Source organism: Haliotis rubra, unplaced genomic scaffold, assembly GCF_003918875.1.
Source record: "Haliotis rubra isolate DU_JTF1 unplaced genomic scaffold, ASM391887v1 Scf116, whole genome shotgun sequence".
Classification (NCBI taxonomy): domain Eukaryota; kingdom Metazoa; phylum Mollusca; class Gastropoda; order Lepetellida; family Haliotidae; genus Haliotis; species Haliotis rubra.
The window spans coordinates 1,545,421-1,564,689 of NW_025765070.1; the positions used below are offsets into that span (position 1 = coordinate 1,545,421).

Below are 19,269 nucleotides of genomic sequence, written 5' to 3' on the forward strand. Positions count from 1 at the left end.
CACACACCTGGTTTCCTTATTCATCTGAGCAAGTGTTGGCTTCACCCAGTGTTGGATCAATCTGTGCAGGTCAGACGACCTGGATTTGGAAGTGTCACCTCCTCCCGAGGTCATACGCGAACTGTATTGGTGGACAGAGGAACACAATGTTCTCCAAGGAGCTCCATTTCACTTCCCGAACCAAATCTCACTATTTACACAGATGCCTCAGCCACGGACTGGGTGCTCATATAAACCATCACGTCTCTTGGACTCAGCTGGAGATGACTTATCACATCAATGTACTGGAACTCATGGCCTTCTTCGGGGTGTGGAATGGATGGTGGCCCCCATCTACACCACAAATCAGTCATGATTGCGACAGACAACTCGACAGTTGTCGCATATATCAACAAACAAGGGGGTACTCAACCATGTTGATGGACTTGACTCGAAGACTTTATCGCCTGGTCGACATGTACAAATGTTCTCTCAAGGCCAGACACATTCTCGGCAAGCTAAATTTGTTGGCAGACTCGCTCTCTCGGACAGGCCAATTACTTCCAACCGAATGGACACTTCACAGGGACGCGCTTCATCTGATTCAAGAGAAATGGGACACATCTTGTATAGACCTCCTTGCCACCAGCGCAATGCACAATTACCGGTATTTGTCAGTACTGTACCCAACCCGACCGCTTGGGCCATTGACGCTCTGTCCATTCCATGGGACAATGGTGGCATAACGCGTTTCCTCCCTTCAAGGTAAATCCAAATGTCCTGTCCAAACTTCTGCAACATCAGTGTGTTCTGTATCTAGTGGCACCGGAATGGCCAACATGGACATGGTTTCCTCTCCTGCTCAATTTCCTGACGAATGAACCTCTCATTCTGCCTCATTGGGAGAATCTCCTGGCACAACCAGGGTCATCAATTCTTCATCCGAACATTCCAGCACTGAACTTACGCATGTGGAAACTATCCAGTCATCTCTGCGGAAACAAGGCTTTGCATCCGATGCTATGCAAGCCATCTCTCAGGCCGTTCGACCATCGACAGCTCTCCTTTATGACTCATGATGGAAACAATTCAACCAATGGCTCTCAGCGACAGCTCCTTGGACAGCCTATCTCTATACCTATGATTGCTGATTTTATACTATTCTTGCATACCCACAGGAAACTCAAAGTGGGCACAATTGAAGGATACCGTTCCGCCATTGCATCTGTCTGCAATCTACAAGGTCTGCACGTCGGTTCTGAGATCTCCTTACACAGATTAGTCCGGTCTTTTCAGCTCAAAGATTAATTGCCCTTAATTTTTCCAAAATGGGATTTATGCCTTGTTCTTCAAGCACTCCTTAAAGCGCCTTTTGAACCCCTGGGATCTGTGCCTCTAACTTTTTAAAGTATTTAAAACAGCATTCCTGTTAGCCTTCGGCACTGCAGCTCGCATGTCGGAATTGCATGCTATCGATTTCTCCTCTCTTCGTATTTTCGGAAAAATTATTCCAGTCTTACTTGCCGCACTCTACCGGAATATGTGGCAAAAACTCAGTCTACCGCACATGGACCACTGGGTGCTAGATCATATACTATTCCGGCATTACCTTCTTCATCTCGTTCGAAATCGCCTTTTGTGTCCCCTCAGCGCTCTCTGTTGGTACACTGAACACACAAACTCCTTTCGGCACAAACGTAGTTGACTTTTCATCCCATGTAAACCTCATATTCTTATGGAACTATCTAAGAATACGCTTTCAGCCTGGCTTCGCAAGACCATCACTATAGCGTATCAAGATTGCGACCAGGATTATGTCAACGTTCGTTTTTCGCCACATGAAATTAGAGCCTTGGCCTCCTCACTCACGGCTTGGACTTCAGTCTCCATTGAACAGATAGTGGCCTCTTGCCAGTGGAAGTCCCCTAATACTTTCATTAAAGCCTATCTCCGGGACATCACTCCAGCTTTAGATGGTTTACACTCACTCGGACCTTTCGTTATGGCTCAACGGATTTCTCAGGCTTGAACCTTCAAAACAAAAAGAAGGTTGGGGGGTTTGGACAAGATTTGGACACAAGTTCTTCAAGGAACAACTTATGGTGGAATCCAATATTATTATGAGGTGAGATGGTTGAGGAGCATCACTGATCTGGTGAAGGATTCCGGTACTAACATATCCTCCCTTCAGGTGTTGGATCTGGTTCATTAGTGTTATGTTTCACGCACACTTTACTCCTATATAATGAGGAATGATGTTTTTGAAGGATTACTATTAATTGTGTCTTACCAAATTGAACTGGAAGTGACGTCATAAAACTGGAAGTGATGTCATTAAACCAGAAATGGTGTCATTAAACCGGAAATGATGTCAACTAATATTGGAAATGACGTCATAACTACCAAAAATGACTGATTTTTACACTTCCCGAAATAGAACCCTGAATTACATCATCACTCTCTACAATCATTCCTATCTCACCAAGAAATCCCTTATTGGTGGTGGAATTATAGCACTTAGGTATCATGAGGTTCAATATATAGTAAATGATTACCGAAGCTTCGTAAATCATCAATTATCTTATTACATACAACAGTCAATTATACAGGATTTGGACGTTAGTAATAGGAATAAACATTCTCTCTATTTGTTTAGCTTCAGAAAGACCCACCAACCTCATGTGGGATTCTGGCTAACACCACCCAGAGGGAATGTTTATGCCTATAATTACAAACGATCAAGTATATTGTCTGTAATTATTAGTAAACTTACCTCTGGGTTGTACACGGTACACCCACCCAGAAAAGCAATTTATCACCTCCCCACTGTATATTTTCACAGAATCTACACCAGGGAAAATATAAAGGCTTATAAGATAACACTAGCAGAATAGCAAGTCAATGGAGGTAACCATGCAGGATCAGGTTTTATCTAGGTAAGGATTACTTCCCTTTGTTTTCTAAGCGAGTCTGTAACACATCACCAAGTGAAGGAGGAAAAGGCTAACACAACCCAGAGGTAAGTTTACTAATAATTACAGACAATATACTTGATTGTTCGTGAGTCAAGCTATGCATGATGCAGCAAGTTCTAGTGACTGTACAGTGTTTTGGCATCTTGTGAAATAGTATATTACAAGTCGTTCACCTGAGTCTGTTAGCTCCCCTTCAGTATGGGCTGATTACTTCAGGAACTTATTCAATCCTATACAAAGCGTATCTTAACAATCATGACTGTAATACATGTGCAGATTTGTTGTGTTGAAGATGATATTCTCTCAATAGACTTTAATGATCAGGGTGTTATTATGCCATAAGAAATTGAAATGTAACAAATCTCTGGGTGATGATGGTATCCCAGCAGAAATGTTTAAAACTGCTGAAGGTGTCCTTGTGCCATATTTAGTTATACTCTATAATAAGATATTATGCACTAGATATTACCCTACATCTTGGTCTACTGGTATCATTATGCGACTACATAACAAAGGCAGTAAGTGTAATCCAAATAATTTTAGAGGAATTTCTTTATTAAATGTGATAAGCAACATTTTTTCTACAGTTTTAAATAAAAGATTGGAATATTATTTAGAATTTCGTGAACCAGGTGGTGAATACCAAGGAGGCTTTAAAAAGGATCACTCGACTGTTGACAGTATATTTATTCTTCAGGCTATTGTTCAGAAATATATAACTCGTAAAAGTGGTTAACTATATGTTGCCTTCATAGAGTTTTGTAACGCCTTTGATATGGTTAACAGGTACAAATTATTATATGTTCTTTTACAAAACGGAATCCACTGTAAATTGTTAACTTTGATACAAAATATGTACAGTAATGTTAAAGTCATTGTATCTTATGATTTTGGTAGAAAATTAACTGAATATTTTGATAGCTCCTGTGGAGTTCGTCAAGGTTGTTTGCTCAGCCCTGTGCTGTTTTCTTTGTTCATTAATGAACTCAAACTGTCACTAGAAAATAAATTTCAGGACGGTATTTTTGTATCTGAATTTTGTTTAAACATTATTGCATTGTTGTTTGCAGATGATCTGATTTTGGTTGCTGACTCTGTAGTTAAACTTCAACGTTGTCTTGATGCTTTACATATGTATTCTTACAAATGGGGTATGGATATAAATATTGATAAAAGTAAAATGATTGTTTTTAAGATGGATGGCCCTCTATCAAAACATGAAAAATGGCTGTGTATTGGTACTCCAATGAAAACTGTATAAGTATCTTGGACTTATGGTAACGCCTAAATTAATTTGGACTGGAGCATGTAAAAATCTCTCTGAACAAGCTAGTAAAGCACTTTGGCCTGTTAAATCATTGATAAGACGATATAATAGGTGTTTTTCTTATGCTTTTTTATATTTTTGATAAGAAGATTGTTCTAATTCTTACATATGGCGCTGAGATCTGGGGTTTTCAAAAAAGAGAGAATATTGAAATTATCCATCCTAAGTTTTGCAAATTCATGTTACAAATTGGTTACAGATCTCCTAATGTTGTTGCTTATGGGAAAAGCGGATGACTCCCTCTGTCAAATGTTTATTTTGTAAAATGTATCAAATATTGGATAAGATTATTACATATGCACCCAGATAGATACCCCTATCAATGTTATCAATTTTTATTGTCAATTGAATCTAGAAAACGCCCAACATGGGCAAGCTATGTAAAGCATTTATTGTTCAGGCATAGGGTTTGGAATTGTATGGAACACACAATTTGTTGGTGATCTAAAGATGTTTATAATGTAAATTTATTGAAAAAATTAATGATTGTTTACACCAAGATTGGCATTCATCTCTTCTTGACAGCAAATCACCATGTTTTCATTACTCTCAAAAAATCTTTGTTGAATTGTGAAAAATATCTCCTGTCTAATATTAGCAATGATAATAAACATACTTTTACAATGTTTAGATCAGGATGTAATATACTTGGTATTCAGTTAATCAGAAAAGGTCTCGCTACTGTCAATGATAATGTTGCATTATGTAAGCATTGTAAAGCTGTTGAAGATGAATTTCATGTTATATACAACTATAAGTTTTATCATAGTCTTCGCCAACGTTTTATTCCAAAGACATCAAGTGGGCACTAGGTCTCCATTTATTCAACCACCTATTGCACCAGATATCATGGAGATGTCTCAGTGATTCATGGGGTTGTAAACCAACCCATTATACAAGGGGGAATCTCAACAGCTGCCATAGCCCTGACAGTGAGAGGACTGACAATCATCAAGAGATTCATCATCTATTTAGATGACAGTATGTAGTACTGTTCAGGTCAGCGCATCACGGGAATCAGCATTGCTGCAATAGAAGTATCCAAATGTGGTCATCCCAGAGATCGTCTGCAGAAGAAAGGGAAAATGACGCATCAACACCAGAAATGTCGACGGCCCAGATATGGTATCCATCGTCTCACCACCGAAATTTAACCTCAACAGCGGACTACTGCACTCTACGAAATAATGAAGAAAACAGCGAAGCATGAGCCAGGCAGTGTTATAGAGAGACAACGATCACGCCATATTTGTTTTATGGCGATTGGGGGTTGCCCAATAAACTGCAGTCTAGCCATCAACAGAAGAAGTTTAGAGTTCTATATCGGACCTAAACTTTTATCTGAAGCAGTCTACCAGCATTAGATCAAATCTAAGCTACAAGATTCGACAGTGATGAATGTCAACTGTTTTATTGAAACACGCTATTGATATAGACTGTCGACCTGGGCTCTCCCTTGTATTGATGGACAGCAAGTAGAAACAGTAGAAGAGTATAAATACCTGGGTACCATCATTTATAATAAACTTTCATGGAAATCAAATTCACATCGTGTACATAGGAAAGCACAACAGAGGCTTTTCTTTCTGCGAAAATTGCGATCATTTAATGTACACACTAATATCTTAAAATTATTCTACCAAACATTCATTAATAGTATTTTAATTTTCTGCTTTCATGCCTGGTATGGCAATCATCCTCTTACACAGAAAAACAAAGTCGACAAAATTGTAAACATATCAAGTAAAATTTGCGGCTTCAATTTAGAACCTCTATCTTTTCAGTATGAGTCAAAAGTTAAGAAGAAAGCTCTGGCCATTCAATTGGATCCATCACACTTTTTAAATGAATGTTATGAACTTCTGCCTTCTGGCCGCCGTTTCAAAATCATGTATTACAAAACTAATAGAACTTCAAAATCATTTGTCCCTTACAGCATAAAACTTCTAAATCTTCCTCCAAAATTGTAATAGTGAAATCTATGATGAGGCACGATTGATTACTATATCATGAACTTTGATTGTGTTGTAATTCAACATTATATTCTGATTAGCTTGGCATTGTGTATATATACTTTAAATTATTTGTTGTTATATGCTTATATTGGCTCTTTGAATGCAAAACAAATTTCCTTTGCGGGACAATAAAGTTTATCTTATCTTATCTCTTATCTTATCCATACTCATGGCTGAAGATACACAGGACATCATTTTGTCCGGTCAGAGCTCAGATCTAGCTAAACAAAACTGCATTAATAAGAAGGAAGTTCAGGAGGCTGTTCATCCCGATATCACCTGCTACATCTACTGAAGTATCCAGAACAACAATCTCCTTCTGGCTGAGAGCAGTAATTCTGATAACCTATAAGGCACCAGGACGGGATCTACCTAGAGCCTCCAATCTGCATGAAGTCAGAGCCATGCCATCCAAAACTAGCTGTGCACGGCAACTGCTCCATCTCATCAATTATGGAAGGATGTTTCTGGAGATCGGAGACTGTCTTCGCTAACCTTTATATCAGGGACTTTGCCACAGAAGATGTCTCCGGAATACACCAGTTTGGTCCCTTGGATGTAGCGTAACAATTGACAGTACCAGGGGAAGATAACTACTCACCAATAATCACGTAGACTGATTGACGTCAGGTTACTGTTCCATAACCACCGACAGAGAGTCCATGCCCCCTGTTTTACAAGATAAATCAGAGCATGAGTGATATGATTCAGTTAAGATAACACTCTATTCTTAACATATGAATCAAACCAAGATAAGCGGGAATCTAATTCTCTGCAAGTCTTTAAAATCCACCAAATCTTATGATTTACTTCTTTATAAATTAAGAGAAGGTGGTCCCCCACATAGAGATGCAGTGACCTGAAGACTCGAGGAGTTCCCATGGGGTGTATTGAACAGTTTTATTGTAATCCAAATAGATGGCTGACCCACCACATATTTGTTGGATTCAAGCAATTAGTATGCGTCAGGATAAGGAAAAGATATGTATTTTTTTAATTAAAATGATATTTTATACTTATCCTGACTCATAGTCTTTATGCCCTCCCAACTGTCCCCACTTCTCCACTATTTGGCTTATGTCTAAATTACCTTTTGGCTTTGGAAATGGAGAGAATGATGAGCTACCAGCAGTCGAGTGGGTTGCTGTGCACAGGCACAGGAGAGGCCCATTTGGGGTGAGCTATTTTTAAACTGTTCTTGGGAACATAAGACAGAGGTTTCCACTGTACCTTGGGAGAAAGGGGAGATAGGCAATTAGTATGAGCCAGGATAAGTAGAAAGTATCCTTTTCATCCAAAAAATACATATTTAAAGGTAATTTTGCCCTTATGCTATCAACTCATAATTCCTGAGAATCTGTTCATTTGCTTCAAAAATACCATCCAATGTGTCATTTTACAACACTGACCAATGTTAGGTTTTGTTTGTTAGCAGTGATCAGCTGCAAATAGAAAGTGATCATTACTGCTTTGTCCTCTCTGGTGACAGTGACAGTTCACACCAACCTTTCCGCACTGACACCTGTCTTATGGTGTGCACATCTACTGTAAAACACATGACACTAATACTCGAGGCTACATGACACCTGTCTTCACATCAACTGTAAAACCCAATGACACTAATGTTTGTAGCTGCATGACACCTGCATTCACATCCACTGCAAAAGTGGGGTGGTGGGGTAGACTAATGGTTACAGCGTTCGCTCATCACCCCGAAGACCCGAGTTCAATACCCACATGGGTATAATGTGTGAAGCCCATTTTCTCGTGTCCCCCGCCGTGATATTGCTGGAATATTGCTAAAAGCGGCTTATAACCAAACTCAGTCAGTCAGTCAGTCCACTGTAAAACCCAATGACACTAATGCTCGAGGCTACATGACACCTGTGTTCACATCCACTGTAAAACCCAATGACACTAATGCTCGAGGCTACATGACACCTGTCTTCACATCCACTGTAAAACCCAGACTCTAATGTTCGAGGCTACTTGACACCTGTCTTCACATCCACTGTAAAACGTAGTGACTCTAATGATCGAGGCTATATGACACCTGTCTTTACGTACAGTGTAAAACCCAATGACTCTAATGCTTGTAGCTACATGACACCTGTCTTCACATACACTGTAAAACCCAATGACTAATGCTCGAGGCTATATGACACCTGCCTTCACGTACACTGTAAAACCCAATGACACTAATGATCGAGGCTATATGACACCTGTCTTCGCGTACAGTGTAAAACCCAATGACTCTAATGCTTGTAGCTACATGACACCTGTCTTCACATACACTGTAAAACCCAATGACTCTAATGCTTGAGGCTATATGACACCTGTCTTCACGTACACTGTAAAACCCAATGACACTAATGATCGAGGCTATATGACACCTGTCTTCACGTACAGTGTAAAACCCAATGACTCTAATGCTTGTAGCTACATGACACCTGTCTTCACATACACTGTAAAACCCAATGACACTAATGATCGAGGCTATATGACACCTGTCTTCACGTACAGTGTAAAACCCAATGACTCTAATGCTTGTAGCTACATGTCACCTGTCTTCACATACACTGTAAAACCCAATGACTAATGCTCGAGGCTATATGACACCTGCCTTCACGTACACTGTAAAACCCAATGACTCTAATGCTTGAGGCTACATGACACCTGTCTTCACGTACACTGTAAAACCCAATGACTCAAATGCTTGAGGCTACATGACACCTGTCTTCACGTACACTGTAAAACCCAATGACTCTAATGCTCGAGGCAAAATGACACCTGTCTACACATCCACTGTAAAACCCAATGACTCTAATGTTCGAGGCTACATGACACCTGCCTTCACATCCACTGTAAAACCCAATGACACTAATGATTGAGGCTATATGACACCTGTCTTCACATCCACTGTAAAACCCAATGACTCTAATGCTTGTAGCTACATGCAATTGCCTTCACATCTACTGTGAAACCCAATGACACTAATGCTCGAGGCTACATGACACCTGTCTCTACGTACACTGTAAAACCCAATAACTCATATGCTTGTAGCTACATGAAATTGCCTTCACATCCACTGTAAAACCCAATAACTAATGCATTTAGCAACATGCAATTGCCTTCACATCCACTGTAAAACCCAATGACTCTAATGTTCGAGGCTACATGACACCTGCCTTCACATCCACTGTAAAACCCAATGACACTAATGATTGAGGCTATATGACACCTGTCTTCACATCCACTGTAAAACCCAATGACTCTAATGCTTGTAACTACATGCAATTGCCTTTACATACACTGTGAAACCCAATGACACTAATGCTCGAGGCTACATGACACCTGTCTTCACTTACACCTTAAAACCCAATAACTAATGCTTGTAGCTACATGAAATTGCCTTCACATCCACTGTAAAACCCAATGACACTAATGCTCGAGGCTACATGACATGTGCCTTCACATCCACTGTAAAACTTCATGACACTAACCCTTGAAGCTAATATGACACCTATCTCCAGGTTTGCAAGTCCACTGTAAAACCTGAGGAAGCTAGTGCTCGTAGCTACATGACACTTATCATGTTTTGGCCATTAGCTTGGAGGATGGTGCTGAGGGATGGGGAGCGAGTGAAAATGGCGTCGATGCTTGCTTGGTGCTGAAGTTGTCTGCTGATTTAATCAGAGGTCTTACCCATGTAGTGCAGAGTAATTCTGATGGGGGCAAAATCAGGCTTGGTCAGTTTGGGTTTTTGCTGGAATGTGGTCAAAATGTTCCTCTTGACTAACTTGGTGTAATACTGGTTGTAGTTTGTCAAGATGTGTTGCATGTGATAAAGCTCAGATTATAGGTAATGGCTGTTAAGAGCTGTTAGATATTCTTTGAGCACTTCGTTATGATTGAGATGAGTTTTCAGGAGATAATTTGTGTCAAAATAGATATACTGGTCATAATGGGTGGGTTTTCTGTAAACTGGATGTTTTTATCTTTTTGCTTGCATCTCTTGATTCAAGGACATATCGGACAGGGAGTTTGTAATTACTCTCTGTATCCATGGTGAACTTGATACAGGGATGTTGGGTGTTGAGGTGCTGGAGTAGTGAGTTGAGGTCCTCATCTTTTCTGAGGATGACAAAAGCTTAAAGGTCACATGCAACGTAAAACACAACTTTGCAGATTCTGATACCTTTCGGTATGGACTTACCGAAACAAATCATCAAAAATGCAAATTCAACTTATAAAGTTGAAAAATAACGCGATGAAGAAAACCGCGCAAAATCGGAGTTCAAACGATTCACTAACTGGTTTCAACAGCTGGGCTGCGCTCATAGCATGTGCGCAGTGAAATAGGTTCGCGCAACTTGGAAGCGGGCTGTTCGGTGAATACTCGGTGAAGGCTTTGGTGTGAGCTATTTTCCTAATGTTTTGTTGATATCTCACAGGCGCGAACTTTTTATATGTTATGACAGTAAATAAACTGTTTATATAATTTCATTTGTCTATTTCACCACACGTTCTTACCGAGTCACTTTCTCAGTTCGATACTTAAAAGCAATGTCATTATTTAGCGTTGACAGAATTTCTAACTGTGATATAGATATGTCGTTGTCACAGACAAAACTCAATGTCTTGTTTTATTGACACCTGTGTGTCTGCCTGTCTGCTAATGAAAATATTCAATACACAACTTCGATCACTGACCACATGCAATTTGAACTTAACACCAATCAGGCTATACACCATAAACAAACCGCATTGATTTATGGCCCGAGTTCAGTCTCTGTCACATTATGTAATTACACAGACAGGCAGGTGTGATATTTGAACACATGACATGTTATGATATCTGTTGATTGCAAAATGTTATACACAAAAAATGAGCATGTATTTACAAAACCCAACATCTCTATATATACACACACAATGAGACGTGAGGGCATCTGCAAATGAACCAGCCGTTACACTTGAGTGCACACCCACCCGCTCTGACTGGGTTCGGTATCCCGGCTGCTTCGTTTCTTGGGAAGTAAACCCAAGTACACAATATTGCACTTTTGATTTGCGATTGTACGCTTATAATTTTGTTTATATGTTTTTCATAACCAGCAATGTATATTATATGTCATGAATAAGTGATAATTGTGTTTTAATTATGTTTGATTTTTTGGTTGCATGTGACCTTTAAGATCTAAATACCTGCCATTTGTCTGTACGTCCTATAATATACAAACTAGTTTTATCAACCTAATGGCATCTAATGATACAAATGTTATTATTAAAGTACTGTCGGAAATAGAAAAAACTTTTTTTTCACATTTATAACTACAGTTTATGTAGTTAACATGTGAAAGTGTGAAATATCTGTTAAACAAAGTTCAGCCTAACTACAGTCTCAGTGGTAGTGGGATAGGAAACTTTATAAAAGGACTTTACTAAGGAGAGATTAGTGCAGAAATGAGCAATGCGTGTTTTTTTTCAAAGTCCAAAGCGACTTATTTGGAACAGACCATGGCTTTATGCAAATTAGTGTGCGATGATATTGTGTTACAAAGGGCACTTTTTAAATGCCCATTTTTAAAGTAGACTTAGCTTCATTATAAACAATAGCTGTTGTAAAAAAATAATAATTTTAATGCCGAAACTATTAAGGATGTAGCTACCATTGAGTCTCACTATCACTATAAAAACAATCAAGTAGGAGGGGTCGTCTCAAAAGTAAAACCAGGAAGGGTGTGGCAGACAGTGGTTGGGTTTCAGGCTGGGGGGATAGAGATATCAGCTAAGATTAGATAATCCTTTAGGGGAATTAACCTGGGAAAGTAAACAGCATGTCATAACAATTTACAAATAATATTCAGTTCTGTCGATCTTCGGGTGGTCGCGCCACCTATATATTTTGAGACATTTAATACGATGGCTGATTTAAGCTTTTCTATGGGTATCATACTCATTTATGTATCTCAACATAAACCTTAAGAAAGAAAGACACGTAAGATGTTAATCAACATATGAGACATATTCCACACACGAAAAAGCATAAAATATCTTTGAGATGACCCCTTGTGCCTGTAGGCAGCAAATGCATTTCATGCCAGGTGTGTCGACGGTCCGTCATACCTGGCTGGGCGACCTAATTGCCATCCATAGTCTGATCTATTGTTTTGAGCAGCTATTCATAGTTTGTCTAAGTTTTGCCTGATTTTACGAGTAAATATTGTTTTTTGGATATCCTATTACTCATCCCATCGATCGCCCAGTTAGGCCAATATGGGTTATTTCGACATATGCTATTTGCATTTGTGTAAATTTTAGGGATACAGAGTAACAGCTTAAAAACAGTTTTTTTGTCTATATCCAACAGTACTTTAAGCTACAATTTTATGTTCATTATGCACTACGTCTGCGACGTCAAATTTTGTAAATTGAAAGTTTCAACCTGCTGCTGTATAAGGGACAGAGACCACACATGCTGAATAAACAAATTGAAGTAAGCACGTTAGATTGGGGATGTGGAGAGAGAGCTTCTACAAAATGAATCAACTAGATTTGTGTAAGGCTGATGGAAAGAGGGGATCCCATGGAGAGTGTGATGAAGTAGGTGGATGTTATGCATGATATAGTAAGGCTGATGATGGAGTCTGTGGAATGGATGGTGTCAAGTGGGTGATCCAGGCTTGAGATACACTGATCTATGCAATAAACAAGAATTTGTAATCCATAAAGTAGTATGCTTTGTTACGAACTCTCGACTTCTAGAATGCCGATGAAACATTTGGAAAAAAAAAATACTGAACAAATTTTATGTTACCGGTAGTTTTCAATTAAGGTTAATTCTCAAATGATCATATGGATATTAACTTTCTAATTCAACATTTTAAAAAATCATACTTGAAATGTTTGTAAGCAAGGAAACTAAAGAGTTGCAATCATTTTCATTGCTGCATAGGACCTGTCGTTGTAGTGTTGACAACGTCCAGGTGATGGTGAGCTTCAGTACTATTGTACTATGTCATTCTGTTTATCTAGTTGTAGAGAGTGGAGATGAGCTCAGTGTACTATATGACAAGGAAGCATTACTCCTGGCGAACCACCAGTCTACAGGAGATGTACCATCCCTAATGGCATCACTACATGGCAGGCACAGAGTTGGTGGAACACTCATGTGGATTATGGATGAAATGTTCCGCTTTACTCACTTTGGAGCAGCATCTACTTTGAGGAAAGACTTTTTCATCCGACAGGTACATCTAACATTTTAGTTTACATAGCTGAAAGTCATGTGAGCTCATGGCATAGTCTGGTTGTCTGTTGCCAGTGTTTGTAAACGTCGTGAAAATGGGTTTAACCTCACTGTGCCCCCCAGCTATATGTTATGACAAGGGATTTAGTGGGGGCGTGTTGCGACAGGTATTAACTGGCTCGGAGCCCCAGCAGCTAATTAGTGACAGTGAATTAAGTTTAATAAACAAATCAAATTATTTTGTAGAATATATAAGTGAGTTGATATCATGTAAGTAATTAAATGATTGAAACTCATAGTAAGATTGGGTTCTCCGTTATAGTGAATCCTATATAAACCAACTCCCTGTCATTCTCAGGTATACATGCATTGTTCAATTTGTTAGTGTATAAGTGAAATGGTGATGTAAATGCGAATATCATGTTTCATGTATCATGTGTGAATGTTATATGCTGTGGTTCAGTAAATTTCAGAACAGGCTGTACTTAATCCCTTGTTAAGCCCCCATTGTCAATTAGTTAACCACGGATGACTGTTTCACACCCTGAAACAAAGGCAGGGGGCACAGTGAGGTACCCCCGTGAAAATTACCTCAAAATTAGCATGACTGTTTTTATAACATTAAAGACATTGATGTGTTACAAATAAATGTATCTGATAATCAGGCTCATCAGACCCATTATGTTATGGGTTGTTGCTCACAATATGTTCATTGGATTTCTTTTTACAGACTTGATGATTTTCAAGCAGACCTATTATAGGTGGAATACTGCTGGGTACAGCAGTAAAAACAAAACATGTAATTCTTACGAATCCTCTACTTCTATTACATCATTGTCATAAATCCAGTATTTGATGTGAACATAATTCTATTCATTGAGTGAATAGGGATTAGGAGTTGGTGAACAAGCAGTTACAGTTTATCTGAACACAACATAACACATGTTCCAAAGTGTAACATCAAAAAATGTATGTACAAATGTATATTGTAGTTTTCAAAATCTATTGGATCTGCCCCTTAAAGGGCAAGTGTACACGAATAAATCACATTTATTCTTATGTGAATCAAAGTGAACTGTTTTAATAAGTTAATACCAATGTTTGAAAATATACACTCATTTTTCTTACAACGTAAGTATAACCCTCAAAATAAGTGCTGAAATGTTATGCCAATATGAGGTATTTTTTTGCCGAGCTAAACAGGCCAGAGTTACCGCCCTTTGATTATGACGTAATTGGTGCCACTTGAATTTAAACTGGTCTCCTGTCTAGTCCCAAATCAAAAGATAATAATACTGATATTAATCACTTGAAAAAAGTTAAGTGAAAATACGAAGAAGCATAAGAACAGAAAATGTAAGCAGCAGGACGGATTGGTCGTGTGTATTTTCATTCATAACCTCGCCTCAATGAAAATACCAAATATGTATAACAATGTTGACGTCATTATGACATCACTATCGGGAAGCGACTTTTGCAAAATGGCGTGTTCACTGACACGAAGTTTTGAAAGGACATTTTCGTTGTTTCAAGCAACGATATGCATAAATGTGACATGTAAGTAGTCGAAACTTCTGACAGTCTGCTGGTTGTTATTTTCTTTTGTTTTCATTGTGACCAAGGGAAATAGTCAGAAATTAAGAGAAGTACCGTCATCGTTGCAGCGTGAGTTTTGCGTCAGTTATGGCGTCATGCTTTCAAAAACTATAATATGTTGTGATGAATCTAGAAAATCATTGGCATACACCTGTTTTATTTAACTATCGCTTGCTACGATACCTTTCCCATGCATGTTCTAAAACTAATGAGCAATTGTATGCAACAAGTAGGCTTAACGGATACACAGTGTAAAATCTGAGATTGGCTTTGTATACTTTTCAAACAAGTATTCTTTCACAGCTGCAACTCATATCTTCGATATATTTCGTTAGATTTCACTGAAACACTTTCGTATTGGTGACAAAGTCCATTTGTCAGTTTATTTTGAACTGTATGAGGAATTCAGGGATTCATGTAAGGAAGATGGTGTTGAATTTTATGGATCGAAACATAACCGACATACATGTGACGTGATTTTATAAACACTATGTAATATGGCTGAAACTTCACTTTGGCGCTTATGTATTTTCCAAAACATTCTCAGCGATTCTCGGTTCATTGATAATGTTTCAGAGCGAGCATTGGTGATTCGATCATACAACAACAAAACTACTGCTGATCACAATGATACATCTTTTTCTTTTAAATTCAATTCTCCCAGTAAAATTTGACATTTTACCATAAATTACGAAAACGCAGTGAATCATTGATTTAGTAATGTGCCAAAACTGGCGAGATTTACGATGCATGTAATTTTCAGTAAATTTTATCTACAATCAGCGGATGCTATCATAGAAAAACGAATTTCAAACAGTGTTCAAAACTGCAAATTGCATTTATCTGCGTGATGTAGAGTACTATCGATATAAAAGTGAATTAGGTGGAAGAGGAGTGACATATCTTACGATTTATGTAAGAACTTTAGTAACAAACGTAGAATGCCGGCATATTCACCGATGGCAAGCAAGATGTAGTGGATCTACGTTTTATAGGTTTCATGAAAAAAGGTACTGTTGGAAAGACTCAGGTTGTATATGTTATACGTTTTTTCAAACTGCAACGTCATTACAGTGTAGAACTGACCACATAGCAAGCTGACGGCCAAGCAACAGGTGGATTAAAACAGTAGCCTGCGCATCGAGACACAAGAACCACACCTATACCTGCACCACGTGAAATGGGTCTAATAAAGTCTGACGACGTCATTCGTTTATCGTTTGGGCACCAATGACGTCATTTCCAAGGGACATAAGCCATGGTGTGTTTATTGTGGACATCGAACTCTTGGTAAATGTTGAAAAGATGAATTGATATAACGCAAATAATAAATTAGTTACTTCTGATTTATGTACGGGTTTGGATATAAAACGACTTGATAAACACTTTTTATGAAGAAAACGTGCAAGACAAAAAGGTTAATTTTCGTGTACACTTGCCCTTTAATGAGATTAATTAGTGGAGAGAAAGTAGGATGCCTAGACATATTCGTTGCGACATATTTGTTGCTAGAAAGAAAAGTATCTATTTTTCCTTATCCTGACTCATGTATTTTTGCTTGTCTCCTTTCCTTCCCGAACGTTAGTGGAACACTTGTATCTCCTTATTGAAGCTCCCTTCAATAAAACAGATGTAAAATCACTACTCACCACGAGTTATCTCCCTCGCCGTTTTGGCGGGAAAACGGCGCCACCCGTCTTCCCACGCTTCACTCTCTCCTTCTTCGCCCTAGTGGACGGTTGGGAGAGCACCTGTGTCTCCAATACGACACTATATCCTTTAATTAATTAGTTATGACCCTATATATTACCTTTATAGGGGTTTAGGGAGTATCCTTCAACAATATGGTTTGAAATTTATTCGTATTTTGACTGTTTATTCACGGTTTTATACGTGATTGTTCAGTTGTTTACATTTCATTGAAACCTGTTTTCGTTGTAGGTTTAGGTTCTCTGCTGCAGACCCGCATTTATTGTGCCCTAGCTGCACAACAACATGTACTTCCAGCTGTCGCTGTAAACTTTGTCAGCATTTAACAGGAATTTAATAAATATCATTTCTCTGTACTTACACGTGCTAGCGACAATCCAGACGACTTTTACAAGTCATGGATAACCGGCTGAGTCCCTCACGAGCTGTCTACCGCTGTCAGACGATTTACTTCCATCCAGTGACCTGCCGGAGGTGTCCTCGGAGGATGGGCGTGGGATGTTGTCCGCCATTACTTTGAAGAAGAGGGCTTCTGCATCGGACAACCCTTCAATGCAGACGAAAGCCATCCTCTACACAGAAAAAAGCCTCACACCCCTAAGAAGTCTAGGAGCTCTACGGGGACTTCTGCGCAGACTACGAGGACCTTTTCGGCCGAGATCGTCCCGATTGAAGAGAGATTACTTTATGATGAGCCGCTGCTGATTATCCCAGAGATACAGCATAAGAAAAGAAGCAGGCGTCAGCAACGGTGACGTCAGCAGATCTATCTATGCAGTCCGAGTTACCATCTACACTGGCGGCAGATGAGCGATCCCTGGACCATATCGCTACCAGTGCAGAGAGGGCAGCTCTACAATCATCGCAGACGTTCAACCCGGGGCCTTCATGCAGCAGTTCTCTCAGCAGATAATGGAGATGATGGAGAAGCGCTTCCCGCAGGAAAGAGCATCGCATGATGGACAGCCACAGGGCTCTCATGCTCAAGTCATCACCCGCAGAGAGGACCTGGACCTGCACGAAGGACCAAACACTGACGATACATCGGAGAGGCCCTCCAGCGAAGCTAGCTCCAGGATCAAGAGCAGATCTACGCTACATGATATCAACCTGCGTGCAGGACGGCACGCTCGTCTTCAGAGGATGAGGCAGATGAAGAACCTTCACGAAGGCTACCCACTTCACAGAGGAAGGAACCTAGGACCAGAGAGACGTCTCGGGACTCGGACCCTCATCAAGATCTCTCACCTTCGCGAAGGTCATCAGACTTAGCCTCAAGGACCTCAACGGGACTCTCCACCGAGGCATTCACAAACCTAGAGACGCTCACCTCCACACAGGTTGCCGCACAGATCGCCCTATAGACGCAGCTCAACAGGTTCATCTCCACCCAGATCTCCACGCAGATCACCACGCAGATCCCCAGCGAAGGACGATCAACGATCTCATAACAGTGGATCTGATACAGACGTCACCCTCTAAGGAAGAGAATGCAGCACTCACGTATCTACTCTACAGGACGTCAACGAGCCTGCGCGAAGGAAGAGACATTCATCCGACCGAGATACATCGTCATCTGATGATGAGGCTAATGAAGAGCATTCCGCGCAGGCCATCTACAACGCAGAGACGTCTCAGGACTCAGACTCTCAACAGAACCTCTCACCTGCGAGCAGGTCTTCACGGACGAGCCTTCACGAAGGAGAAATAGACGTCCCCCGGACCTAATTAGACGTCATAAAGCAGACCTACGCTACATGACGTCAGCAACCTGCGCGCAGGACGGCGCAATCTTCAGAGACCGTCAGCAGATGATGAGCCTAATAAAGGACCTTCACGCAGGCTACCTACACCACCTAGAAGGACTAGAGAGATGTCTCGGGACTCAGACCCTCAACAAAATTTCTCACCTGCGCAAAGGTCATCTGAGTTATCTTCAAGGGCGTCAACAACACCTCTCAGATCATCACGTGATTCACCACTTAGGAATACATTGCCAGGAAGGCAATCCCAGACTAGAAGACGCTCACCTACACGCAGGTCGCCATACAGACCCACCACGCAGACCGCCACGCAGATCGCTACGCAGATCTCCAAGGATATTCAACCAGCATATACCAGTGGACACGATGGCGGTATCATCATTTCGGACTGGACCTAGCGTCACCCTAGAAGGGAAAGATCTTCGCCGGCGCAAAGACTGAGGGACATGTATTGAAGTTCAAGAGGGGTACTCTTGTCCGAATTCATCTCCGGCGCGGACCTTCAGACTGAATCCAGGACGGGATTCACATAGATAGATACATCTACATCAGAAGAAAATAACGGGACTCATGGCCATATAGAGATCTTCACTTCCGTACAGATCTGCAGATATTCACAGTGGCGTAGTTCAGTAGCAGCTTTGCTAAGGCT

The 19,269-nt window shown here is 40.1% G+C and overlaps 1 protein-coding gene across 2 annotated transcripts in view; it reads left to right on the forward strand.

Moving 5' to 3' along the window:
* The window catches only part of LOC124256276 (acyl-CoA:lysophosphatidylglycerol acyltransferase 1-like), a 189,402-nt gene that overhangs the window by 39,031 nt on the left and 131,102 nt on the right, over nt 1–19,269 (forward strand). For both annotated transcript variants that reach the window (XM_046690251.1, XM_046690257.1), the window contains exon 3: nt 13,335–13,549. In XM_046690251.1, the coding sequence (XP_046546207.1) occupies nt 13,335–13,549 (215 nt within the window). The remainder of the gene's footprint in view (nt 1–13,334; nt 13,550–19,269) is intronic.